The sequence below is a fragment of the Drosophila gunungcola genome, chromosome 3R (genome assembly GCF_025200985.1).
Source record: "Drosophila gunungcola strain Sukarami chromosome 3R, Dgunungcola_SK_2, whole genome shotgun sequence".
NCBI classification, from domain to species: Eukaryota; Metazoa; Arthropoda; class Insecta; order Diptera; family Drosophilidae; genus Drosophila; species Drosophila gunungcola.
Window position 1 is genome coordinate 12,816,330 of NC_069139.1, and position 24,966 is coordinate 12,841,295.

Here is a 24,966-nt window from a genome sequence, read left to right on the forward strand (position 1 = left end):
GTTCTGGTACGCCTTTGCGCGAGCATCTGCCTTATTTGCTGTGTGCTGATTTGCCACCTGAGAGTGGAGTGGAAGGCTGGCCATAATCTAATAGTGTGTCGCACCACTGCAGCTACAATTTCATTTGCATGGACTCGATTTGAAGCTCTCCCGGTTAATCAATTGATTTTACCTTCGCTGACTTGGCACACAACACACAACCTGTTGAATGGTCGTCAGTCAACGGTGGATGACTCGCCAATCGGTGCACCTAATTCAATATGCATCGATTCTATCGCTGAAGTCTTAATTTTATTGCATTGACTGCTCGATGATTTGTCATGTTTGCTTTGTGCGTAGTAAAAAGTTAAATGCACTTCACGGGCATAAAAAACATCATCAGTTTCCTTCCAGCAAACAAATTTATTTATTTGTTGCCGCCATCATCGGGCTCTAATACGATTTTCTGGGATGAAAATACTTTTATGAGTTCGCCTCATTCAATTTTCAATTGTTTCCGGCGACTTAATCAATTTTTATTGGCAAGCCCCGACTAATCCTTGGCACTTACAAGCCGAACATAGATATTAATGGTCTCTCTCTTTGTGAATCTTAATGTCCGACCATTAGGGGCGATTACTATGCGGTTGTGGGTGAGTGGGTGTGGGTGAGTGGGTGTGTGTGTGGTCAGTTTTTGTGGTCCGAAATTTTACAGGAAATCAATGGACCGCCCAAGGGGCGTACAATTTTATTAGCGCAAAATGATTTCATGTGCCAAATATTTGGCAAAATTGACGCCGACGATGGCCGTGCTGTCCCAAATGGCCATGCTAATGGCAGACATTAACGGGGCGTATGCGCAATCTGCGTTGTCATGCAGGACACGCGTCGCCACTGGAGTTGGCTTTAAGTGCACTTTGTCCTCAATCCCTGTGTGCAGTTAATGCCCGCTTATCGATGGGCTACAATAACGATTACGCAGCCAAGCTTTTCGGAACATCGGTTATTGTTACGTTTGCACACGGTAAAAAATAAAGTATAAGAATAATAACTGGGCTACTGTTTCTTTTTTCGTAAAAAAGACAACAAATTTGAAAATTTTACTTTGACATCTAAGAAAAATTGGAGCTAGTTACATCTTTTTAAGAGGTTGACAAAATTCTCTTGGACCTTGTCGGGCTGGGCATTAGAATAAAATTAGACTTGCGCAACAACCTTGTTACTAGCAAGAAGGGAAAAAGCACTTCCGTGCATTTCAGTTGCCGACTCGTCAGCTCTTTTTTGCGCAAGATTGAGCAGAGACCGTCTTCAGCGTGGTCTTTGTTTGGAAATAGCTTGATGGAACAAGCTTTTGAAAGGATGTACCCCACAATTTGTTCCGCTTAAGAAGTTCAGTTGTTATTTAATGGCTTTTAGCTTAAATAAAATTCTAGCTTGTTCTCTTTTTTGTTTTTAGGTATTTGGTACAACAGTGACCACCGCGATTGGGTACGCGTTGCCGGACGATAGTACCCATTGTACCCTGTCAAAGGGTTGAGACCATCATCGCTGCGCAAATCATCTTCCGCCAGCAGCAGCAGCATCACCAACGCCTGCCCCCCGCCGCCGCCCACGCCGCACCAAGTGAACCCCGCCAGCAGCAGCAGCACTCCGCCCCACTCCCATCCGCATCATCACCCGCTGCATCACCATCCACATCCGCATCCGCATCCACATCCGCAGTACCAGAACCACAGCCAGAACCACCAGCACCGGCGAAGCAGCAGCCAGTCCAGTCACACCAGCCACGCGGATAACTCGAGCGGCTTGGCCACCAAACCGGCCATCAATTTGCTCGGCAACCAGCTGCAGACCAACTACTTTGAGTACCCGCCCATCGCAATCGCTCCTGGCCAGGCTTTGTTGCACCACCGCAGCGCTCGCACCGCAGTCTCCACACCTTCGCTGAACTCGCAGCAGCTTCAGCAGCAGCAGCAGCAGCAGCAGCATCACCAAAGCCCAGTCGGTGGCCAGTACAGTTCGGCCGTTGCCAAAGCGGCTGCCTCCACCGCCTGTGCGCTCCTCGCCACGTGCCACGTGTCCAGAGATTCCGAGTTCGATTGCGATTGCGATTGCCAGCAGCACCTCAAACAGAACCAGAACCAGATCCAGATCCAGAACCAGACCCAGCATCACCAGCACCAAATCCCGGAGGACCAACAGCCGACCGCAAGCAAAATGGGTCGACGCGAGATAAAGCGCTCCAATACCAGTGGCTCCACCACCAGATCCTACGACAGCGGCAGCGGTGAGTAGTCCATGCACTGTCAAAAATACCTAATCACTAGGGTGGTACAAAATTTTAGAAGCAAGAACCTTACTAATACATATATTTGGGCTTATAATTATGTTTAAAAAGGACAATGCAGTGTATTTATCACTGTAAAATTTTTAAGGCAATAGCCGCTTGAAATTTATAGGACCAAGTTTTGTGGATTTAAAGGCCCGCCAATCATAAACATTTCCTGTCCAAGTGTAGTGAACCCCCCATTAAATAGAAAATACTTAAACAGTGGCGAACCCATATCCCTTCGGCTGAACACAATTCGCAACAAGGGGCAGTGGGCGGGGCCCTGCGTAATCGCCTTACGTCCTGCGATTGGGTCCCTGAATGCCATGGGAAATGACATTAGGCTGGCAAATGAACTCAGCGGAGATTTGTTGTCAAGCTGTCGCTGCCCTGCGTTTCCCCGGAAGTGTTGGGGGGAGCAACTACAGCTCGAAATGAAAAAGATATAAATTAGGAATAGAGAGGAGCTTCCATTGCGACAATCAATTGTTCGGAAATTACTTTTATTAACTCGAAATGCTTTGAAAATTTTAAAGAAATGGTGGGTAATTCATTGGTTGCTATTCTTTGTTGCATTTCATTTTGCAATACATTTAAACTGAATAATTAAAGTCAATAAGTCAAAAAAAATCAATAACAAACAAATAATTAATTTAAATTATACTAAATTTAAAAATAAGAGAAATAAGAGACATACTTACCCAGCACCAGAATTGTTTATGTGAAAATAAAAGAGCAAACTGTACAACATTATTAGTTTGAAACAGCATAAAATCTTTATTAATTAGGGCCAGCCCCACTGGCACGACTAGAAATGGCATTTTGTGTGTTCCAATATTACCTTAAGGGTGCAAATGGGGCTTTCAAAACGCGAGGCTCTCGTCACAGATGGATTTGCAATGCATACATGGAGCAAATAGCAGATTCATCCAGGGCATTTCAGGAGCAGCTGGATATGATGGCCGCGAGGCTCTCGTGGCAGTCGTAGTGTTGGAAGCAGTCGTACTGGGATCCATAATTTCTTAGGCCGCAGCAATATTTCGAAGCTCGCTGGCAGTTGCTGCCCGCCTGGTAGCCAATCTCCTGGGGAAATCGGATGGAGTCTGCGAGGAATGCGGGATGTATATGTACGTTAGATATGTGGCGGTCGTAAGTTTGGTTTGCGGTCTGGGGGCGCCAGATGCAGCGGCTTACCTTCCCTGAAGGACGGCCGACGGGCGATGGGCCGAGAGGCAGAGGCAGGGGGAGGGGCGAATCCGGGGGGCGAGAAGCCGGCTAGAGGCACGAGATCCGCTGCAATTAAGAGGCGTCAGCATGTAAACCATGGTGTCAAAGTGCAAGTTAGTGGGTGCAAGGTGCGGGAAGTTTTGTGTACGGCTATGTTTGTGTGCACTTTCACCAATTGACTGAGTTTGCCTGCTCAGCTCTACTCACTCCATTAATGAACAACGGCCCGGAGTTTGGCCTTTAATGAGCAGCAGCAGCAGCTGAGCCAACTACACCACACGATATTATGATAATATAGTGTGGGAATCTTTAAGAACATTTTACTTCGAAAGGTATTATTTTTTATTAACCTTATATTTGTTGCTTTTAAATAATTATTAAAAAATTTAAATGTAACACTTTAATATTAACATTTTAAAATACAAAATATGAAAATTAATAAAGAAAACGAAAGTTTTAATAATTTTATAAACTTTATTAAAATTTAAATTCCAATCAAAAGGCAGAATAATTTTCAAAAATATTTTAGTCTTATAATTGTTTCGATTTATTGGTTTAAGGATTAGTTTTTTTAAATATATGTTTTTTTGTCATGACCAGCCAAGTTGTCTCTACGCCAAGTGTTTATTTATATGTGTTTGTGTGCCAATTACGGAGAAACAACATAATTATATACCCCAACTGAGTTGCCAGGGAAGGTGCAATTGGATTTGCAGGTGTAAATTGTGTTCTGCGGCACGATATAGACGACCAATTAAAAGATAGACCATCAATGGCCATTGGTCTTCTGGCAGCTGGTTAATTGATATGGCTGAAGGGATTGTGTAATTGCTATTGAATTGTGAGTGGATTACATGTCTGGACAGTCGATTGGCAGCCAATTAAACAAACATATTGAAGTCGCAGGAGTGAATTGGAAAATTTTAATTTGGTTTTTGGATGAAATGAAATGGATGCGTTAATTGACAACACAACTGAGGCAATAATTAGTAATTGGAAACAGAACCATGTGTTAGCTGGGAAATCTTGATAGTTACTTACGTCCTTCAGCGGGATATGGAAGTCTATATAATGAGAGAAAAGCTACAGTCGAGTGCCCCGTCTATAAGATACCCATTACTCACTGTCCTGAAGGACATAATGAATTTACCCAAAATGGGTGATTACAAATGTGGATGATGAACAAGAGTTTAAAGAGGCTTGTCCGGATTTTGAAATACCCTCTACCACATTATTCTACAGGTAATGCGTATTAAAAAACAAAACCACAATGCTTAATAGCCGATTTATTAATGATACTGTTATGATTTTGAAGTGTTGTTATTAAAAAAATTCGTAATGCAACTAAAATGCTTTGGTTTTTCATCGCTTAGCGGGAAACATATATATTTACAAGAGTAAAAACTTAAAATGCGTAAAATAAATTAAGTTTGTTTTCTGAGAGTTTGTGCAAGTTTATTAAAAGAAGCGCCGGGAAGAAGCCGTGATCGGTTCGCCGCCTACGGATAGGCGTTCAGGACCTTTGTCAACGCACCGTCGCGGATTTCTCGATCGGCGCACGGATTAATGTCCCAGAAGGCGCCGTGGCAGTTGAACTCCTCGAAGCAATTGTACCGGATCTTCTCGGAGTCGGAGCTGCAGCAGTTCAGGATCGCCCACACACAGTTGCTGACCTTGGGTGCGCTGGTGGGCGGTGGGTTGGCCGGCCTTGCCCCAGGTCTCTGTGTTGGGGCCGGGGCTCCCGCACTGGACCCGAAGTTTGGCGCTATCAATTCATAAAGATGGTAATAGGTCAGGTCGAGTTAAAGAGAGAAAGCGATAGTCAGAGGAGGCTGATTAAGTAGCGGTTAATTAGCAAAGCCCTATGCTATTTATGTTTCGAATGGGTTCTGAGTTCACTTGAAGCTTTAACAAGAAGTCTCACTTACCTCCCCTATCGTCATTATCTGGTACTTGAACGCCGAAAATTGGGCCACCAACTGAAAAGATTTTACGATTAATTAAATTTCAAAAACTGCATTAAGTTCATTTAAATATTTACAAAGATCCAAACATTAGAAAACAAATACGTCCAGTATAATTATTAAGAATTAAACAACAGTAAAAAATATTTTCAACATAAAATTCGGGTATCACGTTTAAACTGAAGAAAAATAATTTTTAATTGTGTCAGATAGTTTAAATAAATTAGAATTGAAAATAATAATGCATTATGATTATTTTATGTGTTTAAGATAAGGTGTAACCTACCTGGAGCGCTGTCCATGATACTAAACAATGGAGTTTTAGAAGTAGTGCTCTGGTTATAAACAGAGTGATCCGCATTCTTTGGATCTGAATCGTGTATCAAATCGAATTCACCTCGGGTATTAACATCATCTGGATTCTGACCGTCGGATTGATCTGGTTTCAAATAGTTTGTTGGCTTATATCTTCTATTCTTCTTTTCAGTCAATTTGGGTTTTTTATTGGACACCGGGGGACTTTAATGAATAATTGAAATTTGTTAATCACTCATCAATGTGTGATTTGCAACTCATTCTTACCGATAGGTTAAAAAGTTCTTTTCTACGGGGTAAAAATTATAAAGATAAACTGGGATAACTTTCTGATGTTTATTGTGTAGGTCCCGGCGCTGGCGGCTATGGTACTTCTTGGGAAGCTTTCCCAGCTTAATGGGTTCCGCCAGCTGGGCGGCTTCCATCTTGCTGACCGGAAGAGTTTTAAGGTCGTCCGAGAGCACGATCGGCTTGTCCGGCAGGACATCAAAAAGGATCCTTTCCCCCTCGTTCTCCAGCTGTGTCTCCGCACGATGGTGATGCGTTCGCTTGTGCTTCTTGTATCGTCCAGAAGATGTCTCGTTCTTAGTGGGATCTACTTGAAAATTTCAGTTTTAATTGACATTGAAAAAAAACAATTGATAAAAAAGGGTTAAATTCCTTATATATATACACAAAGAAAACAACCAAAAACCGAAATTAGCTAAATTCTGGAACTGGACTAAATTCTAGCGCCATCTTAAAGTAATTTTTCCTAAATAAAGGTAATTTTACTTAATTAGTGATCTTTTAAAATTATTATTCCAAAAATATTTGTAAGTTGTATACTTTTCAAGACATTTTGATTATTATGTGTTTTCTGAGTGCATATATATTCCAGTTCAAGTGGTAGCGAATTGATTTTAGTTTTGCCTTTCAATTTTCACGTTTTATTTGCTGCCATTCTTCCATTAACTTACCATAATCTTCACTGACGAAGTCCTCCTTGTACATGATCACTGGATGATCCTCCTGCATGACGCCATTCACGAACTTCACTTGATGGATCTGCGAATGGAGCTTGTGAGTAAAAGAATATCGGATAGGATTTCAAGCTGGAGCCCGCACAAACCTCCACATTGTCGGCATCCGGCGGTATAATGGCCATGTCACTCACGTCCTCCGTCGAAGGACGACCGGCGGTCTGGGCCACCAGGCAGACCAGAAGGCCAAACAAGAGCGCCGGAAGTCTGCGGCTAGTTCGATTCATCTCCGTCGGTTTGCTGGCGGGTCTGCAATTGGCAGCAAGCAAAGATGGTGCATTAGTTCCACGGTCCCGACTCAACTTTGTTTTCGCAGTTCAATCTCAATTATGTACTTGACCCGGCGCCATCAAAATATAAAAGAAACTTAAGCCCCTGGCAAACTCAAACACAAACACAAACACACATCAGGCAGGACAACCACCGATGGCAAAGTTTTGAAGTTGTAAATTTTGTTGCGGTTTTGTTTTGGCTTCTCGGATCGGGATCAGGATCTGGCTTGGCTCGGTTTGTCCGGGCTTGGTTTTGGGGTTTGTTTTAAATTAGACATCAAGTTGAGTTCAATTTTTCTTGGCTTTTGTTGCCGGTTGTGCTCTATGGCAAACTTTTGAATTACTTTCGTTGGCTTTCGTTCTGTTGTTTTATTCCCCATCCTTTATTCCTTATTTATTCTTTTTCTGGTCCCGAGCACGTCAAAAGCTTCCAGCCATAACTTGTGGTCGGTCTCGCTGAGCGTTTCCAAGCGGAAAAAACTTGTTCGCCACCGAAAGACAATGGCTAAGCACTTAAGAATTTTAATATTCTGTGCTGATCCTTAGGCTTCAAATAACCGTCTGCTTACTCGAAATAAATATTCTCTGCCAAATTATTTTTTCAGTATTTCCAATGGTGTTCTTACTTTGACCGTTTGAATTAGACTAAAGCAAATGCTCCAAATTGGTTCTCAATATATATGGCATGCGTCAGTTAGAACAGATGTCTTTTATGAATATCAATGTCTCACTCTGTCAGTTTAGATAAGAGAATACCTTCTTGTTCGCACGCAAGATACCATAAAAGTCTCCGTCACAGATTAAATGACAACAAAATTAGTCACAATTTTAATGGAAAAGTTGCTGACAATTTCACAATTACCTTTCTGACAGCTTTAGAATTTTAAGAAATATCTGAATCATACAAATTTCGTATACGCTAAGCTAAAGGGTTCTTTTTATACCCCTTAGTTTCCATAAAAAAACTTGAGAATTTTCGATGATTGGTTTATGAAAACTTCTTTCTTTCTCTGTTAACCGAACTATAACCAATTAAAGAACGAAAAGCATTGAATTGCCACTCAAAAAAAACAGCTTAAAGGTTAAAAAGAGCAGATAATCCATAGACTATGTTAAATTATAAATCATCCGAGCCCTTGATCAAACTAAATCGCAGTAATTGAAAATTCCTTCATCGACGAGTTACCCAATCGAATTTGAACATAATAATTACCAAAACGTTTGCATATTTTGACCCCAACAATGTTGCGGTGATTGCTAAATTCGCATGTTGCTGTGTATCAGACGGAAAAACCTTAACCAGGGCCAACGTGAATCAAATAAAATAATTTTGGGAAATGCATTTCATCCTTCCGGCTGCAGCTGCTGCCCATAAAAGTATGCTAACGGATTCACCGATGCAACTATATACAGTATAGACTGACTGTTCTACGGCCACACAAGCACTCATACAAATATGCCAGGCAATCGGTTGCTAAGCCACACAAGTAACCCTGCTTATTGAAGCTGAAAATATTGGGTCAGGACCCAAGGACCTGGAGCAGCACAAAAACTCGATTCCGAAATTGTGTGAACAGCCAACGGAAATTGTAAGTTTGTTGGGGGAATAACCCCCAATTTGTTGTTACAACAACGGCAATTCAAGTGAGCCACAAGTGGTAGATGTATAAATGAAAACAAACTGACAAAAAAGGGATATTAAATCGTTGCCCACTCGTTCATGAATATAAAAAACCTGTTTTATTTTCACAGCGCAATCTCTCTTGCTAGCCACACATGTTGCGCTTCTCTCGTTTCTGATTATAGAATTTCCATTTAATATTCAGTTTTAATATTTGGAAAGACTGCAGAAAAAAACTGTATGCTCCTAATTGAATTTCGGAAGAAATCTATTTTAAGCGTTGATATTTTTGACAATTTTGACAGCGACCGCAATTTTCTCGAATATATACAATTTTAATTTTTTTAATTTTTAACCCGAAGTATTCCAATTTGGTTCTGGCAAATTTTGGCGAGAAACTATAAGTTTTTTTAATTGGGTTCTTGCATGTACACTTTTTGTGTAGCTTGCAGCTTCGCCTAATTGGATTTTGTTGATGTAATAAAAATTTGGATGTCCCATCCAAATTCAGGTGAAGAAAATCCAAACGATACAAAGGACACCATGCAATCTTTCAGCTCGGCTATTAGCCGTATTAAATGTGACGCTTTTAATGATGCCAAATGGGTTTGGGCATTATTCTTAGCACGTTTGCTGTCCACTGGCAATTTTAATAATTATATGCAAAGTCCTTGCAGTTCTCACCTCAGCGCACCGCTGTGCAGACCATCTGCGGTGCTTCACAAAGGCAAATTGAATATCAAGAGCGGCAGGTTGCCACAATAACGGTCCGCAGACACCCCCAGTCCGAGGCACACATGCATTCGAACGTCGATTACCACTCATTAGAACGTTATCGGTAGCGGGGAAAGTGCAATTTGGCCAACGGCCAGCTGTAGAGCAGCCGAACCCAGCCGAACTGTGACCTGGGTCGGATTCCGTATTCCTGGTTCCGGATCCCGGGCCCGCTTGCCCGTAAGTGCGGCCATTTGGTCGCAAACACTGTGGCCCCGAAAAGATGATGTGGCCAGCCAAGTGCAACACACCTTCACCACTCCACTGCCGCAAAACAACCTGGTCGACGAGGTCGATTACACTTAGCAGTAGAAAAATATTGTAAAACAATTTTAACTGAGTACCGAAAATCGTATTAAATATAATGGTAACAAGTTCCATATGTACTACAATTTGATAGAGTTTCTTATTTGTTTTAAGCTACGTAAAGCAAACGTTTGTGATCTGTTATTGTCAAATACAGTGCAAACTTAGATTTTTAAAGAATTTTTTGAAGAAGTCTTAAAATATAGTATTTTACATGTTTATATTAAACTATTATAATAGGAAAATTAAGATAATTTTTCATTTAATGAAAATGAATTAATTTCTTAATAAAGAAACTGCTGTTTAACTTATTGTGTTGTCATCTAAAGAGTAAAGTGAAGTAAAAACTTAAGTTTTGTTTCCTAGTGTCATCGAAGCAACATGTCCTGTGGCCGCCACCTACGCTAAATTTGCTTTTCGGGCCAGTAACTGAATGGCGGGCAAAGCCATAAAGTGGCACGGAAACTCGGATTTTATTAGTTTTGTATTTAAACAGATACAAATATAGATAAAGATACGGACATACTTCAGCGGTGGGGCTGGGCAAACACACGGAAATGTTCGATCAGAGAGAAGGTTGCTAATTGATATGGAAATTTGGTTGCCGGCCTTAGGCGAGCAAACTCATCAAAGTCGGAAAACTCATTGCATTTGCGATTAAAGGCAAACACTGTGGGGTAAACATGCAGCGAGGTAAGGAGATGCTTCCATCGCGACTGCCCTCGTGCCATATTGAATCCACTGTTTGCTCTGACCTAAAAATACGCAATAAACTGCTTGGTTTTTTCTTGGTATGCTCATCATGACGTCGATGCTGATGATCAGCGAAAAGTTGTGAGTAAAATCCCCCGAATGTGATTTTGAAATGATTTTTTGTACTTTTTGTGTGTACCCAGTGTTTACGTTTACGCTGGCCTTAATGGTGTTTTCTTTAGCAGAATTCGTTCATAAATTGTTTATGCCAGAGCAAAACGATAAGACTTTGGTTGTGGTAGCCTTTGTTCCTCCTAATTGGCTTACGAGCATGACGTGGCCTCAGATGCGAAGACAGAGTTATCCTGGATGTTTTCCTACCTGAATTTAAGTGTCAAAGTGTCGCACATCAAGGCAAGTCACGTAGTTGCAGCTTCAACAGAATGCAAATGTCGTCAGGTATCCATAGTAAAAACCATATGAAGACCAATCGAACCCTGTGCAAAGTGCTATTGGAAATCCTGCATAATTGTGATGTTACTGTCGATGCCGAATCGATGTAGGTCAGTCCCACTGGGGGATGTAATTAAGCTGCTCGGATTTTTTGCACACAGGTTGCATCGGCCACATGGCGTGTTCGTAATGCGATTTGGCCGCTCAATGGTGCGTATACGTAACATGGCCCTGGCCTGCTGTCAGCAGCCGCCTTTTTTCGCTCTTTTGTTTTGGTGTTTGCGTTATTTAACGCACACAAAAACACTTTTTTTGTTGCCCTCCATTGTTGCCATTTTTAACTTTTTTTACTTGTGTGATTTTGATCTGACTGGAAGCCTGCCCTGCAGCCCAACGGCAGCCAACTTTTCTTATTATTGTTCAAAATGAAATTTATGCGGCACGCACACTCACAAGCACACAGAGCAAAGTGGGGCATCATCATCTAGTGAGAAACAATGCAAGTGGAAAATGTTTTCTTCCATTCTTGTCAAGTTTTTGTTGCTCATTCCGGACGAAATATGTTCTGTAGGATGAGGCGTACAGTGCAGTGATCAATTCCAGTGAGCAATGTGCAAGGCATTCATTATCACTCCACCTTTGGCCTGAATCAAGTGGCTTGCGTGAGCCGTTGGTTGAGGTATTGGTATCGGTATCAGAACTTGGTTAGCATGCTCCTTTAACATCCGTCAGGGACGTCAGCCCACAAAGGATAGCGAGTGCAGCGTGTATGAGTGTACCAACTGTCACTGGGCTTTGTCCTGTATGTCCTGAATGTCCTGAATGTCCTGTCTTCTGGCGAGCCAACAACAGGGACAATAACGAGGGAAAACAACAAAACACACTGGCTGACACATTCATGGGAACTTAACTTCATTCGCAATGCCCGACATCAGAGAGCCTTTCCCTATGACAGCGGCACGAGCCGCAAACGAAAATTGCGAAAATACGGGAGGGAGTGGTGGTGCGTGGTGGGTGGTGGGTGGGATCTCCAAACGGAATGGGAAACAATATCAACATGTTAAAAGCACAACAAGTGCCAGTCTGCCAAGCACTAGGTAGTTGCGGTCTGGTCGAGCTCCTCCCACTTGAAGTGCCGCCAAAGTTGATGGCACTTTGTGAGCAACCACTCGGCTACTTGGCTGCAGTTGCTGGTTTAATTGCAAAAGTTGCGCAAAGCCAAAGCCAACGAAATTATATGCACTCAGCAGCGGGATCTGAACGTCTTGGGCAAGAGGGAATGGCAAAAACATATATATTCTAGCTAAGGGCAGGACGAGGGGTGGGAAGAGAAATGTCAGTGGCAGGCTGTCGTTATGAAATATAACTGGAAATAGATTATCCGGCAAGGTATTTTACCCGCCATCTTCCCCAAAGCACGGCCGATTTCCTTAATTGTTATGTCAACGCCTGGCCCACGCGGCGTATGATAAATGCCCCAAAGTAAGCAGCTGTGCTTACTGCTACTTACACAAGCATATTCATTGTCCTGGCGACAACGCCTCAAGCACTTAGTGCTTCCTGCAGCCGGATCGGCTCAACTGTCATCCGGCAAATCGCCGTTTTTATTCTGCGTGCTTTGCATTTGTGGCTCGGATTAAATGAAATCGGCAGCTTCCCGACGAATGTACTCTCTTATTGAGTTTTATTTATTATCTGTCATTTTGTGCTTTATTTGTGCGTATATTTAATGCTTTTGTTGAGTATTGTTAGAAGCAATTTTAGTATTTTTCTGGCTCTAATGGTGTAAATGTTATTTATAATGCGATATATAATTTAAATAAGAATTCTTAAAATATTGTTTGTATCTGCAGTAGAGTAAATTAAATAAAGTCGAATAAAATCATAGAATAATGTATCGAAAATGTTTAAATGAACTAAGTATTTTATATTTTAACATTTTATATTAGATTTAAGTAGTAAGCTTTCTTTATTAGTCGCTTTGGCTTCATGAGTATATTTCAAATATATATCTTTAAAGCTTAAGCTATGTGTTTCGAAAGGACTAAGACTTTCTGGCGATGGTCTGGCTTCGGGACAAAACTAATAATGTCATTCGCCGAATGCCGGGATGTTGGTTCAACTGTCGACCGAGCTGGCAACGCACAATTGACAGCTAAATTGTCTGTCAATTTGTCTCGCTGGCTGAATGCGTTATCCTGTCTATTTTGTGTGAGCGTGTGTGGTGCGACTATTGTTTAGTTTGGCCAGAGCTGACAGATTGCCATTATCATGGACGCTGTTGCCGCTACTCACTGTTGGATGTTGGCTAGGTTCCCCGCCCTCGTGCGGCTGCTAAACTGTGGCTTCAATTGGACGCCCATCCTTTGCATGTGCCTTTGTCACCCTCCGTATTTGTTTAGTCGGTTCGTTATTTGGGCACATTTTTTGGGGCTGCCCTAAATGGCAAAGTTCAAACGGCGGCTCAACTACCCAAGCACAAATGGATCCGCTGTCCCGCTTCGTGTCTCATCCCGACTCCATCTTCCTTTTTTCCTGTTTTTTGGGTCTCATGTGTGCCTTCCGAGACTTTCGCTTCGTTTGCTCCGCATTTGTTTGTGTATTTTGGCACACGTCTATTTGTGTTGCCCGTCGGGCCTACCAAGGACAAGGACGAATCCGAAGGATTTGCAGCCAACTCATGTGAGTGCGGCTCTTTGAGCGCTTGTGTTTGCCCAACTGCGGCATTGGTGGCAGTTCCTTGAATAATGCAAAATAGTAGCATCAAATAACGGCACCGTAAGTGACTTAAAGTTTTAATGAAAATGTCAGGCTGGGGCAAACAACCCCCAGCAGGCGGCACTCCTCCAAGTGCGGCCCAAATATACGTACATTAAATATTAAGTGGCTTTATGGCATTGCCCCGTAGTGCATATTAAATTTGGCATAAAAAGAAAGTGTCAGCTTCCTCCGCCATTAAACTTCTGGCTGGGTATTTTCAAATGTTAATTCGATTCGATGCTTCAATTCAATTTAATAGCCAACAAATTGGCATTTTGAACCAAAACTTTAGCTGCCATTTGGGTCCAGGAATTTATGGGCAAATCAAAGACTCCAAGTTGGCCGGAAACATCCTGGAATTGTGGCTGCTTATTGATTGGGCTATTTGGATGGCCCACAACTCAGTTAGTATCTGCGGTCTGTGCGAAACCCTGAGCCGAATGTCGGATGACCACAAAACTTTTGCACAGACTTTCACAACATTGAGGTCAAGTCCGAATGACCAGGAAGAAATGGTGGCTTAAGAGCAACTTAACTCGGAGTTGCAAAATGGATTAGGCACAGGTGAGACAAACGTAGTAATTTTACGTGTGAAAACATTGCGCATCTTGTATTGCCTGATGCTGTCATTTCCTTTAAACATGCCTTGATCTGTTTATTTCGCTGAATAATATTTACACAGCTTTAACCAATCGAAATGAACCTATTCATCAGCTACAATTCTCGTATATCAATAAACCCATTTAGGGTGACAATTGTCAGCCACAACATTTGTGGGTGACTAATCCACAATATTGTCACTTCGGGTCTTAAATGAACCCACATTTGTTATGGGCACACCCAAAGATTAGGTGTCCAAATGCAAATGACGCATCCTGTTGCTCTGGAAAATGCACTCAACTTGGCTCGCAATGCAGAGGCACGTTGCACTAGTTCAATAAATCTGAGGCGTGTCGATATTTCCGACTTTGCCGATGATTGATGGGGGCGTTGACAGGGGGCGTGGCCTGAGCGCCCACAGACACGCGCTCCCAAATGCGGTCAATTAGTCAAACAAAAAGCGTTTTCGCTGCGAAGCTAGTCCTTGCCAACCCGAACTAATTAAAACACGCTGAGCAAACTCGACGGTTTCTGGGTTTCTGGGAAGAGGGATTGCGATTGAGGCTAGAGTTTCGGGATTGGGTTTTGGGTTTGGGTTTTTGGGGAGTGGTGGTAATAAGCACGTGCCACTAGGATTAGCGGGGTCGAGACGCTTAGTTTCGATTATTAATGGGAAATGGAGGCGCCACACCTTTTGCATACAAATTCATGTCGGCAGGCGGAAGGTCAGCGGTAATCGAGTATGACAAGCAAGCTAAATATTTGCAGGTACAACGTAGCCAAAAATAAGCAAATAAATATAAGCTAACAAATGATTCATTTGAATTTCAGCCGAATTTAATGTGATTAGTAACCAGGATTCCCAATGCAGACAATGGCGTTTAGTAATAACGATGAGCTTGAAAGATTGGGAGAAATTCAGACAATAGGCCACCACTTCCAAAGCCATTGTATGATCTCATGCTAGTGACATATTCACCGCTTAAAACCATCTAAGCCACTGAGCATGACCGAAACTTATATGTTTTTCTTCTTGAGCTCGGGAACTCTGATCCCAAAAATAATTATTATATCCGTACATCTAATCACTGATGCTCATTAGACAGCGGATATATAAAACGCTACCTAGATCGGACTCATAAATGGCACACGCTATTTATTTTTAATTAGACCCGTAGCTGATTTTTTGTGCAGCCATTTGTTTACCCTTAAAGCCAGTAGTGGTTTACCCTGTACTCAATGATACTTTAATTATGCAATAAAAAACTGCTACTTAAAAAGAGAAGCCAAAATTGAATTAAAGAAAAAATGAGTGTGCTGTTGAAAAGAAATTTCAGCTCCGTGTGGTTAAAATGGTTAAAAACTCAATTTTTTTTAGGGCTTTAGAGTATCAGCGCTTCGGTTGCTCGACTTAATTGACGTCAGTTGAGGTTTTTTACTCAGTACCCGTTTAATTTAAAGTCATTACTCGCTTTAATTATAGGAATTTATGACAATGTTTTGATCAAATTACTCTAAAGTTGAGAGCATGACTTCGAATTTAATTGAGGGTTTTCTTATGTGTTTGCTTATGAGACTTTTGATTTGAGACTGAAGGTCGTTGACAGGTGTGATGATTTAAGCTCAAGACGGAAGAACAAGAATATGCCATTAAGTGGGCTATACAAATAATCGAACTGGTTTTGCGTTCGATTACGTCAGGTCTACAGCTGTAACTGGTTGGCTTAAGCCATGCATCATAGTTATTACTATTTACTATATGCAAATTAAACCTTTCATGAACCCAGAGTGCATAAAACTAGAAATTTTCTGGAAAATTATGATTTCACTACAGAGTGAATAGTGAGAAGGGGTAACAGTTACAAGCCACAGCAGGCGTGGGAAATATGTCATCAGCCAACCTCAACCTCAAGTCTCGACGTGCGCCTGTGGTTTTGGGCTTAGATAAATTTAATTCAATACAGACTGCAGGCAATTAGTTAGCTCGTGCATCAGATGAAAGCCTGTGTGTTTTTGAGTTGTCTACAGCCTGCCTTTCAGGGTGATTATTTACTTTAAAAATAGCACTTGCATCCTAGAAAATGGCCACAATGAGCCATGAATAAGTCATAAAAAGTTAAGATTCATTACCAGTGTTTGAACTATGACTAATGCTGGTGGAAGTCCAAGAATCTTGGCTTTCCCAAAGTCTACGACCGATATGGGAAACGACGTCACAAAACAGCTAAACAATAATAAATACTATTAAAAAAATAAAGAACAGGCTTTGTGGCTAAAGAAAAAAAATGGCAAATTAAAAGCAAGAAAGGAATCAACAATAAATATGGGCTAAGTATATATAAAGTGCAGACAAAAGTCGGGGATTACCGTGCTCAAAAATATGAGTGGGAAAGTGCCATGAAAGAGGCAAGAACAAGATGTTGAACTTGAAATATTTGTGGACCAAAAGGGCATACGTTCACGCAGCCATCCTCACAATCGTGGACACGTGCAGAGATACTTTCAGTATCTTTCAGCTCCAATGAAGACAATGAGAGGCAACGACACGTTTCGTTTGCTCTTGGCCAAATTATGTGCTGTGTACTCCTCTTAGTCGCTGTCTCAGTATCAAAAAAGCAGCCAAAGCCGAAAGACAAACAGCATATTGAAGCCCAGGCCCCCGCACAAAAAGCGTACATATGTCGACGGTTTTTTTGTGTTTTGCCAAATTAGCAAAAACTGGTTTACGCAGGTACTCTGCTTAACTGGAACCCCGAAGAGCGTCGACTGGGGAACTTTGGGGCTAAAAAGACAAACAAAAGCCGTTTTGCTCATTAGTCGTCTCTCCGCCGCTCACCAGTCAAACAAACTCCGCTTGTCGTTTTCGCTGATATCAATGGGATGAGCGGGAAGGTCGAGAGAGTTTTTGCCCCCAAACCGCCCATAAACACACCGCCCCACAGCCCACAACCCCACAGCCCCACCTATCCAACCGAAAGACTAATGTATTACGGCATGATGACAGTTCGGCAGTCGGCCAACAAGTGAATCAGAGCACAAGCGGCTTATGTATAAAGGGTCCTCTGTCTGGCTGCCTCTAGATATAGGGAAAAATATCTGGGACAATTCCAGTTTTGAACGACACAGTCTCAGGAGCGTGAGCTCTGCACCTCCACGATCCGCCAAACAAGTTTAACTGGCTAAAAGGTGTTTTTCCTATATAAGCTGCTGTTCTGATTAATGACAATGGCCCTCGAATCGTGATACAAATCGTAATATCTACCTGTAATTGTTGATTGGTTTGCATATTGCCTTATAAAATTGGAATGCAATCGTTAAGAAGCTCATTTGTTGTTACTTAAACTGCGGATAATTATTAGCTATTCGCTTTGATCTAGAAACGAAGGAACTTTAATAATAACAAATAAACTATGCTGTTCCTGTAAGCTTTTAAAGTTTTTTTTTTAATACCTACAGGCTTGATAACCTTAGAAATACTTCCAAAAAAATCAACTTTATTGCTGTATATAAAAAAAGTTCTTTAAACATTTTAATAACTTTATTTTTATTTTCGTCAAGAGAGTGCCAAAAAGGTTATCAAAAGCGAAACAAAGTTATAAAAAAAAATATAAACAATAAGCTTGGAAAGTTCATCAGATAATGCGATCCTCTTTGGTTATAAGAAAAACAATTTATGTTAGCTTGAAAAAAAATTCTTTGAAAATCAAATTTTTTGCAAGCCAGCAAAAACGGAGTGTAAATAAAGCAATACTGCACATAAAAAATTCCTAACATAGACGAGCGGTAAAGAGGGATGAAAGACTTAAACATGGATTAAATGCGCTTTTTATATGGAAATTTGTTGCACTGGCAAAAAGCGCAAGCCGATCAGAAGGCCAACTGGTCGAAAGCCATTCAGTAGCCATTGGCTAAATTTGCCAAGCCAATAAACCAATTAGGAGCCCGAAGCTATGGTGAGACCAAACACATGGCCAAGCCGATAAGCCCGACCGAGCAGATGACACTCACCTATATGGCAGCTATATGTGTGTGCCGAGCTATCTCTCGATCCCACTCGCCAATCTTTTCACTTCAAAGTTCGCGTTAAACAGTTCTTATAAAGCTTTTAGTCTGCTCTCTTGATTTAAGAAATTGAACCCAATAATTCGTAAGGTTAATTGTCGTTATGCTTATGTATTCTCAGTTCTTTTTAGCGTATTGTATTCGTGTATGTATCTACTTGTTTATATATTTTGCTTAGCTCTTTGTTTGTTTTTGGTATTTATCGTGCTCACGTTTACTTTTTTTTTTGTTTTGCCTTTATGTTATATTCGCGGATCTCTCGCACAGACAGTGCTTCCCGCGCGATTTTTAACTTGGCACTGATGTTATATCTCTCTGGTAGACGACTATATGTATAGACTTGAAACTGGGCAAGACAAAATAAGAGAGGTAGTCGGGTTGGGGCATAAAAGCGCTGCTCTTTGGTGCTCTCTTTACAAAACAATAAACCTATTGCAAACTGATCAAATTCTCTGTGAACGGTACGTCACGATCATCGTCAGCGGGCAAAGTCCTTCACCCATAGTTCATCCACCAGCCATTAGAGTTTTCCAGACACCCACAATGCGGGATCTTTGTGTCGTAAAATGATTCACAGCAGGAAACTGACAATGCGCTTTTCACATAAGGGAATGTCTCTGACTGAATCCACAGATGGCTGGGTTTCTAATTGTAAAGGGAAGCGCCCCGATTGCCAAGTGCATGTAGATGCAATGCTCGACTTATTTGCAGCGTTTTAAGTCACCGGCACAACCCAAAACACAAATCAAGAACGCGACTGAAATATGTCACGTTTACGGACGCAGAAACGGACTGACAATGACGAATGCTAATTGCACTCCTAGCCATCTCAACGAAAAGCCCATTAAACGGCACACAAATGATGCTGGAGTTTTCCCATTGAATAATGGCTAAAAATGATTGGCATCGTGAAAATGAAGGCCCATTGACCAATAAAAATGCAAATGCAAATGAACCAACTTTATTATTCCATTTCAGAAAAAATTGTTCAAAAAGGTTTTATGAGGCCATTACGTCTTAAAAATTTCTGAAATTGTCGGCTTACAAATGTTTCGTTTTAATTAACGAACTGTTTTTACTGATTTCCCAGCTTGACATTACAAATTATCATTGTAAACCCCTTTTCAAAATCAAAATATAAAAAATAAAATTATAGTTTGACGTTGAAGAAAAAGACATTGCCTAAAACTTTTAACTATCATATGATGTTACAAAGTTTTATTGCAAACATTTTAACCCACTTTTATAAGTTAGATTAATTTATTAAATGGATATTGTCATAAAGGTTATATTAGGATGGTCCAAAAAAAAACTATAAAATATAGTGAAAACTTAGTTTAATAATAATGTTATTTATAAATAAAAACAAATTATTTGGTACATTAATTAAAAAATCGCCGATAAAAAAAAACCTTTTTCGTTCAGAGGAAATTCTAAATGATTATAAAACAATATATAATAAGTGATAAGATGATGTCAAATAATATAATGATATAATTTAATTCTGTTTGGAAAGAAATGGAGTGATTATAAATTCTCTAAAGTATTTTTCGCAAAAAAAAATTGAGGAAAAAGTTGAGGAAAAAGTTGAGGAAGGCAAATTGCTATATATAGCGACGCCATCAAACCGAACATAAGACAGTCATAATCTGATAGCAGGCGTGGTGGTGCGGGTAGAGAGTTGTGCCCGCAGTCGCCGCCGTACTTTCGTCGCGGGTTCGATTCCCAGCACGGTCGTTCTTAGAGCGGTGTAAAAAAATAAAAACAGAAGAAGAGAGAATGGTGGAGGGGGGAATGTATTTTTAATGAAAAAGGGCATCATCCGTTGGATGCGATTTCATCATGGCATAATAGTTTGACTTTCCCATAGTCGAATAATTTCCGAATGAATCGCAGATTAATTAAGGGTTAATGCGCGTGTCTACTGACATTTGGAATAATGAATGACAGTGTTTCGTGCAATTTCCGTACAATTATATATTTTATCAGCTTAATTTGTTTATTTTTTTTTTGTTCCCTGCAACCAGCAACAACAAACTTTGTCGGTAAGTTCACGCAGAGTGTGCGGCGAATCGTGCAGGATGTGAAGGACGAAGGGGCGCCCAGCGGCATGACGCGGGACGAGGTGATCGAGACGAACGAGCGCCTGCGATCCCTGCGGCTGCGCCTGGAGGAGTCCTACGAAACGGCCAAGAAGGCGCTGATCAACCTCATGAACAAGTACGGCGACTCGAAGAGCCAACGCAACATTTTCCAGCGCTATCCCATGCTCAAGCTGATGATTAAGGTTAGTCACACTTATCAATAGCAAAATTTTACATCGTTAAAATTTAAACAAAATAGATTAGAGCTCGAGGTCTATCTGAACCGCAAACATATAGTAACGTTCACGTTTTAAACTCAAATATGAAAGAGCTAAACAAAACAGCTCTAATTACAAATTACAGAATTATAGAATAGGCATCATATATTTATTACTTGAGAATTAGAATTCCTTGCAATGAAAATCAATGGGAAATGTAGGCAATCAAATTAAAGATCAATAAAGATCAAGTCATTTAAAACAATTGATAGATCATATTATGCTATATAATTTTCATGCGTCAGAATAAAAATATAATATTTACCGCTGTGAATAGAAAAATCACCTAAAGAATATATTCGGGTACACTGATTGCTTGCTACTGGAAGAATAAGCAATAGAAGATTACGCTTCGCGGTCCCAAGAGGAATAATTTAAATTTGGTGTTCATAGTATACATTGTATACTCAAGATAATACAAAATGGTTTCAACGAACACTGAAATAAAAAAAGTCCTAAACCTCAAAATTGAATGGTTCCTTTGGTTTTTTGTTGCTAGTTCTAAGCTGTATTTCAAAAATATTGGAGTTTATAAGATTTATACCTTTTGCTAGTGCACTTAAAAAGGTTTTTTTTTTTAAATAAGTAATCTAACTTGCTATGATATTCTGACTGATAAAATAACTTGTCTTTTCAAGTAATGATTAAGACTATTACTAATTTTTATATAAAAGAAGCAAGGAATGTATATATTTTGACCATTAATTGTATGCCCCACAGGAAGTCATCCGCCTGGAGACCCAGTACTGGACTCTGGTGGACATCCCGCGGCAGGAGAAGCAGGAGACGGTGCCGTCCTACGTGATGCGGGCCTGCTCGATTATGGAGAAGACGCAGAAGTCCGGCGAGGGTGTGAAGACCTCCGCCCGACTGGCTGAGGAGGCGGCCGAGCGACGGGAGCGCATGGAGCGATTAGAACGTAAGTGAAATCAGCTGACCACTATGATGCATTTTAAGAAGTAATCCCGATCCTCCACAGATATGACAACTGCCCAAATCGAGCACGAGAATACGCAGCTGATAAACGACTTGTACCGCTTGCTGAAAAAGTATCTGGGACTGCGACACCTCATCCGTGTGCTGAAGGTGAGTGAAAATCGCTTCTGAGATCCCGATCTGATTATCTGATTCCGCAGGAGGAGTACGGCAGCTCGAAGATGTATCCCATATTTCCACGCTACACAATGCTAAAGGACATGATAAAAGGAATCATGCACGATCCCGACTACATGGAGGTGTGCCACGAGACGCTGGCCAACGCCAACTGAGCCGAGGGCACCGGAAATGGCAGGCGTCGCATGAGTGTCATTTGAGAGGGCCCAAAAACTAATAGCAATACCAATACTAACAGCAGCATACACAGGCGCAGGACCTAGGACCGCGCCAAGTGTATACATATGTGCGCTGAATTCGCATGCGAATTTCTGAAGAATTCCGGAGTGATTTACAAATTTCCGAACATCTTCTTCGAAACTCCTCCTCAGCGGAGGATGTGGGTTTCACAAACCTCCTTCGGCCCTTCTAGCCAACACTCAAAGGCAAGCAAAGACAAACTAATCAACCAACTAACAAACTAACTAACAATACCCAGACCCCACCACCAACCACCACCAACTGAACAAGGAACTATTTACACTACATTATCAGATACAAACACTTGGATACTCTTCGGCACTAAAGTGCCAGCAAACAAACTAAAAGGCATTTATTTTAATGAACTTTTGAGATGAATACAAAGTAAAACCTACAAAATACAAAAACAAAACACAAGATATTTATTGATAAAATAGTGAACGAAATATCAAATGATAAATAAAACACAACTTTGTGTAATTTGTATGTACTTCTTACAATAACCTAAGCCTAGTAAAATATAGAACAAGAAATATATTTGTGAAATAACCAAACTAAACTGCAGCAGTTGATAGGGAGCTAATAATTCTTTGGTTTGGCTTGACTTTGCCACCTTTAAGTTTTCATTGAAGTAAAGAACTGGTCGATTAGCCGCTAGCAAAATATTATACTAATTACCGAAGTGTATCAAATTATATTAAATAGACCTCACGCCTAGATGTATTACTTACCTAGTTAGACAATATGAGGGAATTATTCCCAATCAATGTGAGCAAATACGAGAACTCTTAACACCTTTTAAGACAACACCAATTCGTGGAGACGTTGAGAAACCCATATCCTAGAATCTAACTGATTGTTGATTTCCTGTTTTGCCAGTAACTATTAGTAACAAGAAAATGCTTTATGTGTGTATCGAAACGTTCAGCTTTAAGTCCTCTGCTACGCGCAAGCAAGCCGAAATTACAATGCGTATTTCATAAGTTCTGCTAAGATGTATTCATGTATTTGTTGTTGTACATACAGCTTTGCAATCCCTCAACTGCATTCACTCAAATACAAAAGACCAAAGGAAAACCTAGACGAGCTTACAACTTTTTACAAGAGCTAGAAGCCCACAATTTCCGTTTATGTTAGTTTCGATAGAAACTCTATTTTATTTACTACACCCTTAAACGCCGGGGAACGAAAATGGCAGAAATGACATGACCCTTTCTACTGCTATAACTCTACCGACACACCCACCGATACACAAAGGATAACACTGGCAGTGCATACTTATCTGTACATAAGCAAATCAGAAACAGGTTTGGATAGCCGCAGCTATCAATGAAAGTGCAATTGAGTGCATAAATTAGTCCAACAATTGTTTGCCTGTCTATTGAACGCTTCACGGCTTTCAATTGCCGGTTAATTTTCCACTAACACTTACTTGGCGTCCCACCAATGTTTCCGAAACTATATATTATTTATCTGCCTACCTCCCCCAGCGTTTTATATCACGTAGACATATGGTAACGATAGCCTTTCAACAACAACAAAAATAAAACTGCATCAGCGGAATAATACTCATCATAGATAAATCAAAATAGATAATTGAATGTTGGAGAAGTAAATAAATTATGCAAATCCATATTATAAAGTGAATTAATGAAAATTAATTTAGATTTTTAAGACTAAGCGATGAGTTCTGTTGTTTACGTAGTTAAATGTTGAGCATTAAATTTGAATTAAAAAAATGTTTGTCGCAATTTACATATAAAGATGGGATACAAAAGAATCAAAACATATAACACAAAAATAGATAATTTACAACTATGCAATTATAGCTAAACTAACTAAAACTAAAATGTAATGATCAGGTATTAAAGTTTTGAAGTTTAATCAAAATAAATTAACAGATGTGTGCATGTAAGTGTGTGAATGTGGCAAATACAATCTAATTGCAATAGATAATACACAATGGAACAGTTGGGGCAATATTGCTGTATACCTACGGAGTCAAACATAAACACAATAGTTATATATGGTAATGGTATTCGTATTATTATACAACTTATACACGATAAACAACATATACACGTGTAGCCGTACTTATAGATACAGACCCACATGAGGAAACATGAGCGGTCGGTATTCCTACAAACAAAAAACTTCGTACAATTTTACCTTTTCAACATCTCAGTGTCTAACAAAAAGCATTAAATGTGTTTCCGCAAGGAAAGTTACCATTATATTGGATGTATAAGTAAAAATATGTGTCAAGACACTCAATAATATGAGGAAATCCATAAATACATTGATATGCAAAAGGATATAAACTGTTGTTTCATTTCCGCCTTACCGTTCACTGCGTTTTCTGTCGGATGTACCCAAGAGCCTCTTCTTTTCTTACTATTATTATTATTTGCCTTTTACATGAAATGATTAATTAAAGAAACGAAGACAAAAAGTAAAACAAAATAAACATATTTATTATTAAAAAAATTAGGTTTTCATTTAAAAAGATGGCATTGGAGTGCAATTCATTCGAAGACATTTACATATGTTGTGTATGCTCAAAAATATACAGGATTTTTAATGAAAAAAAAAAACAAATAAATAACCCTTATTTTTTTTTTAATTTGCGGTTTGCGACCCTGGAATTTCACAAATGGCAGATTATTCTACATCCATTTTACACAACTGCTAGCGACCTCTAGCTGTGGCATTGCTAATGGCGTCTTTTTCGAGACTATTTTACATTACGTTTACATTATTACATATCATAAAAGCTCGAAAATTTGTATACCCTTGCAGAGGTTATTATAATAATTTCAGTCAGAAAATTGCAACGCAAACTAATCTCTCTTTTTTAAGCTTCTGCTTGAAACT

At 40.2% G+C, this 24,966-nt stretch overlaps 2 protein-coding genes across 11 annotated transcripts; one reads left to right on the forward strand and one right to left on the reverse strand.

Moving 5' to 3' along the window:
• Positions 1-557: 557 nt before the first annotated feature.
• Positions 558-24,399, forward strand: LOC128266598 (uncharacterized). 2 transcript variants are annotated; one of them, XM_053003242.1, is made up of 6 exons: positions 558-913; positions 1,511-2,266; positions 20,405-20,664; positions 21,460-21,658; positions 21,719-21,825; positions 21,876-22,069. In XM_053003242.1, exons 1-6 carry the CDS (start codon positions 835-837, stop codon positions 22,005-22,007), a joined length of 1,533 nt encoding a protein of 510 aa, XP_052859202.1. In that variant the 5' UTR covers positions 558-834; the 3' UTR covers positions 22,008-22,069. The 2 variants fall into 2 exon arrangements, with proteins under 2 accessions (XP_052859202.1, XP_052859201.1); XM_053003241.1 differs by lacking the exon at positions 558-913 and having other exon boundaries at positions 1,493-2,266; positions 21,719-21,829; positions 21,882-24,399.
• Positions 3,059-21,075, reverse strand: LOC128266589 (uncharacterized). Of its 9 annotated transcripts, none has more exons than XM_053003220.1 (10): positions 18,324-18,684; positions 13,251-13,694; positions 6,926-7,085; positions 6,774-6,861; positions 6,082-6,412; positions 5,786-6,018; positions 5,464-5,514; positions 5,070-5,300; positions 3,503-3,601; positions 3,059-3,411 (listed from the first exon to the last, which is right to left on the reverse strand). In XM_053003220.1, the coding sequence occupies exons 2-10, from the start codon at positions 13,325-13,327 to the stop codon at positions 3,248-3,250; spliced, it is 1,434 nt and encodes a 477-aa protein (XP_052859180.1). In that variant the 5' UTR covers positions 13,328-13,694; positions 18,324-18,684; the 3' UTR covers positions 3,059-3,247. The 9 variants fall into 9 exon arrangements, with proteins under 9 accessions (XP_052859180.1, XP_052859182.1, XP_052859181.1 ...); XM_053003222.1 differs by having other exon boundaries at positions 6,082-6,409; positions 18,324-18,682; XM_053003221.1 differs by having other exon boundaries at positions 18,590-18,644.
• Positions 24,400-24,966: the final 567 nt, after the last annotated feature.

Excerpts from the sequence above, each read along its gene's own strand:
- LOC128266598 (XM_053003242.1), top strand. The coding sequence starts at position 835 with ATGCGCAATCTGCGTTGTCATGCAGGACACGCGTCGCCACTGGAGTTG. Across the intron at positions 20,665-21,459 it reads TGCTCAAGCTGATGATTAAG|GAAGTCATCCGCCTGGAGAC; the intron begins GTTAGTCACACT and ends TATGCCCCACAG. Across the intron at positions 21,826-21,875 it reads ACCTCATCCGTGTGCTGAAG|GAGGAGTACGGCAGCTCGAA; the intron begins GTGAGTGAAAAT and ends CTGATTCCGCAG.
- LOC128266589 (XM_053003220.1), bottom strand. The coding sequence starts at position 13,327 with ATGCAAAGGATGGGCGTCCAATTGAAGCCACAGTTTAGCAGCCGCACG. Across the intron at positions 7,086-13,250 it reads AACCTAGCCAACATCCAACA|ACCCGCCAGCAAACCGACGG; the intron begins GTGAGTAGCGGC and ends TGCCAATTGCAG. Across the intron at positions 3,412-3,502 it reads TCGGCCGTCCTTCAGGGAAG|ACTCCATCCGATTTCCCCAG; the intron begins GTAAGCCGCTGC and ends CATTCCTCGCAG.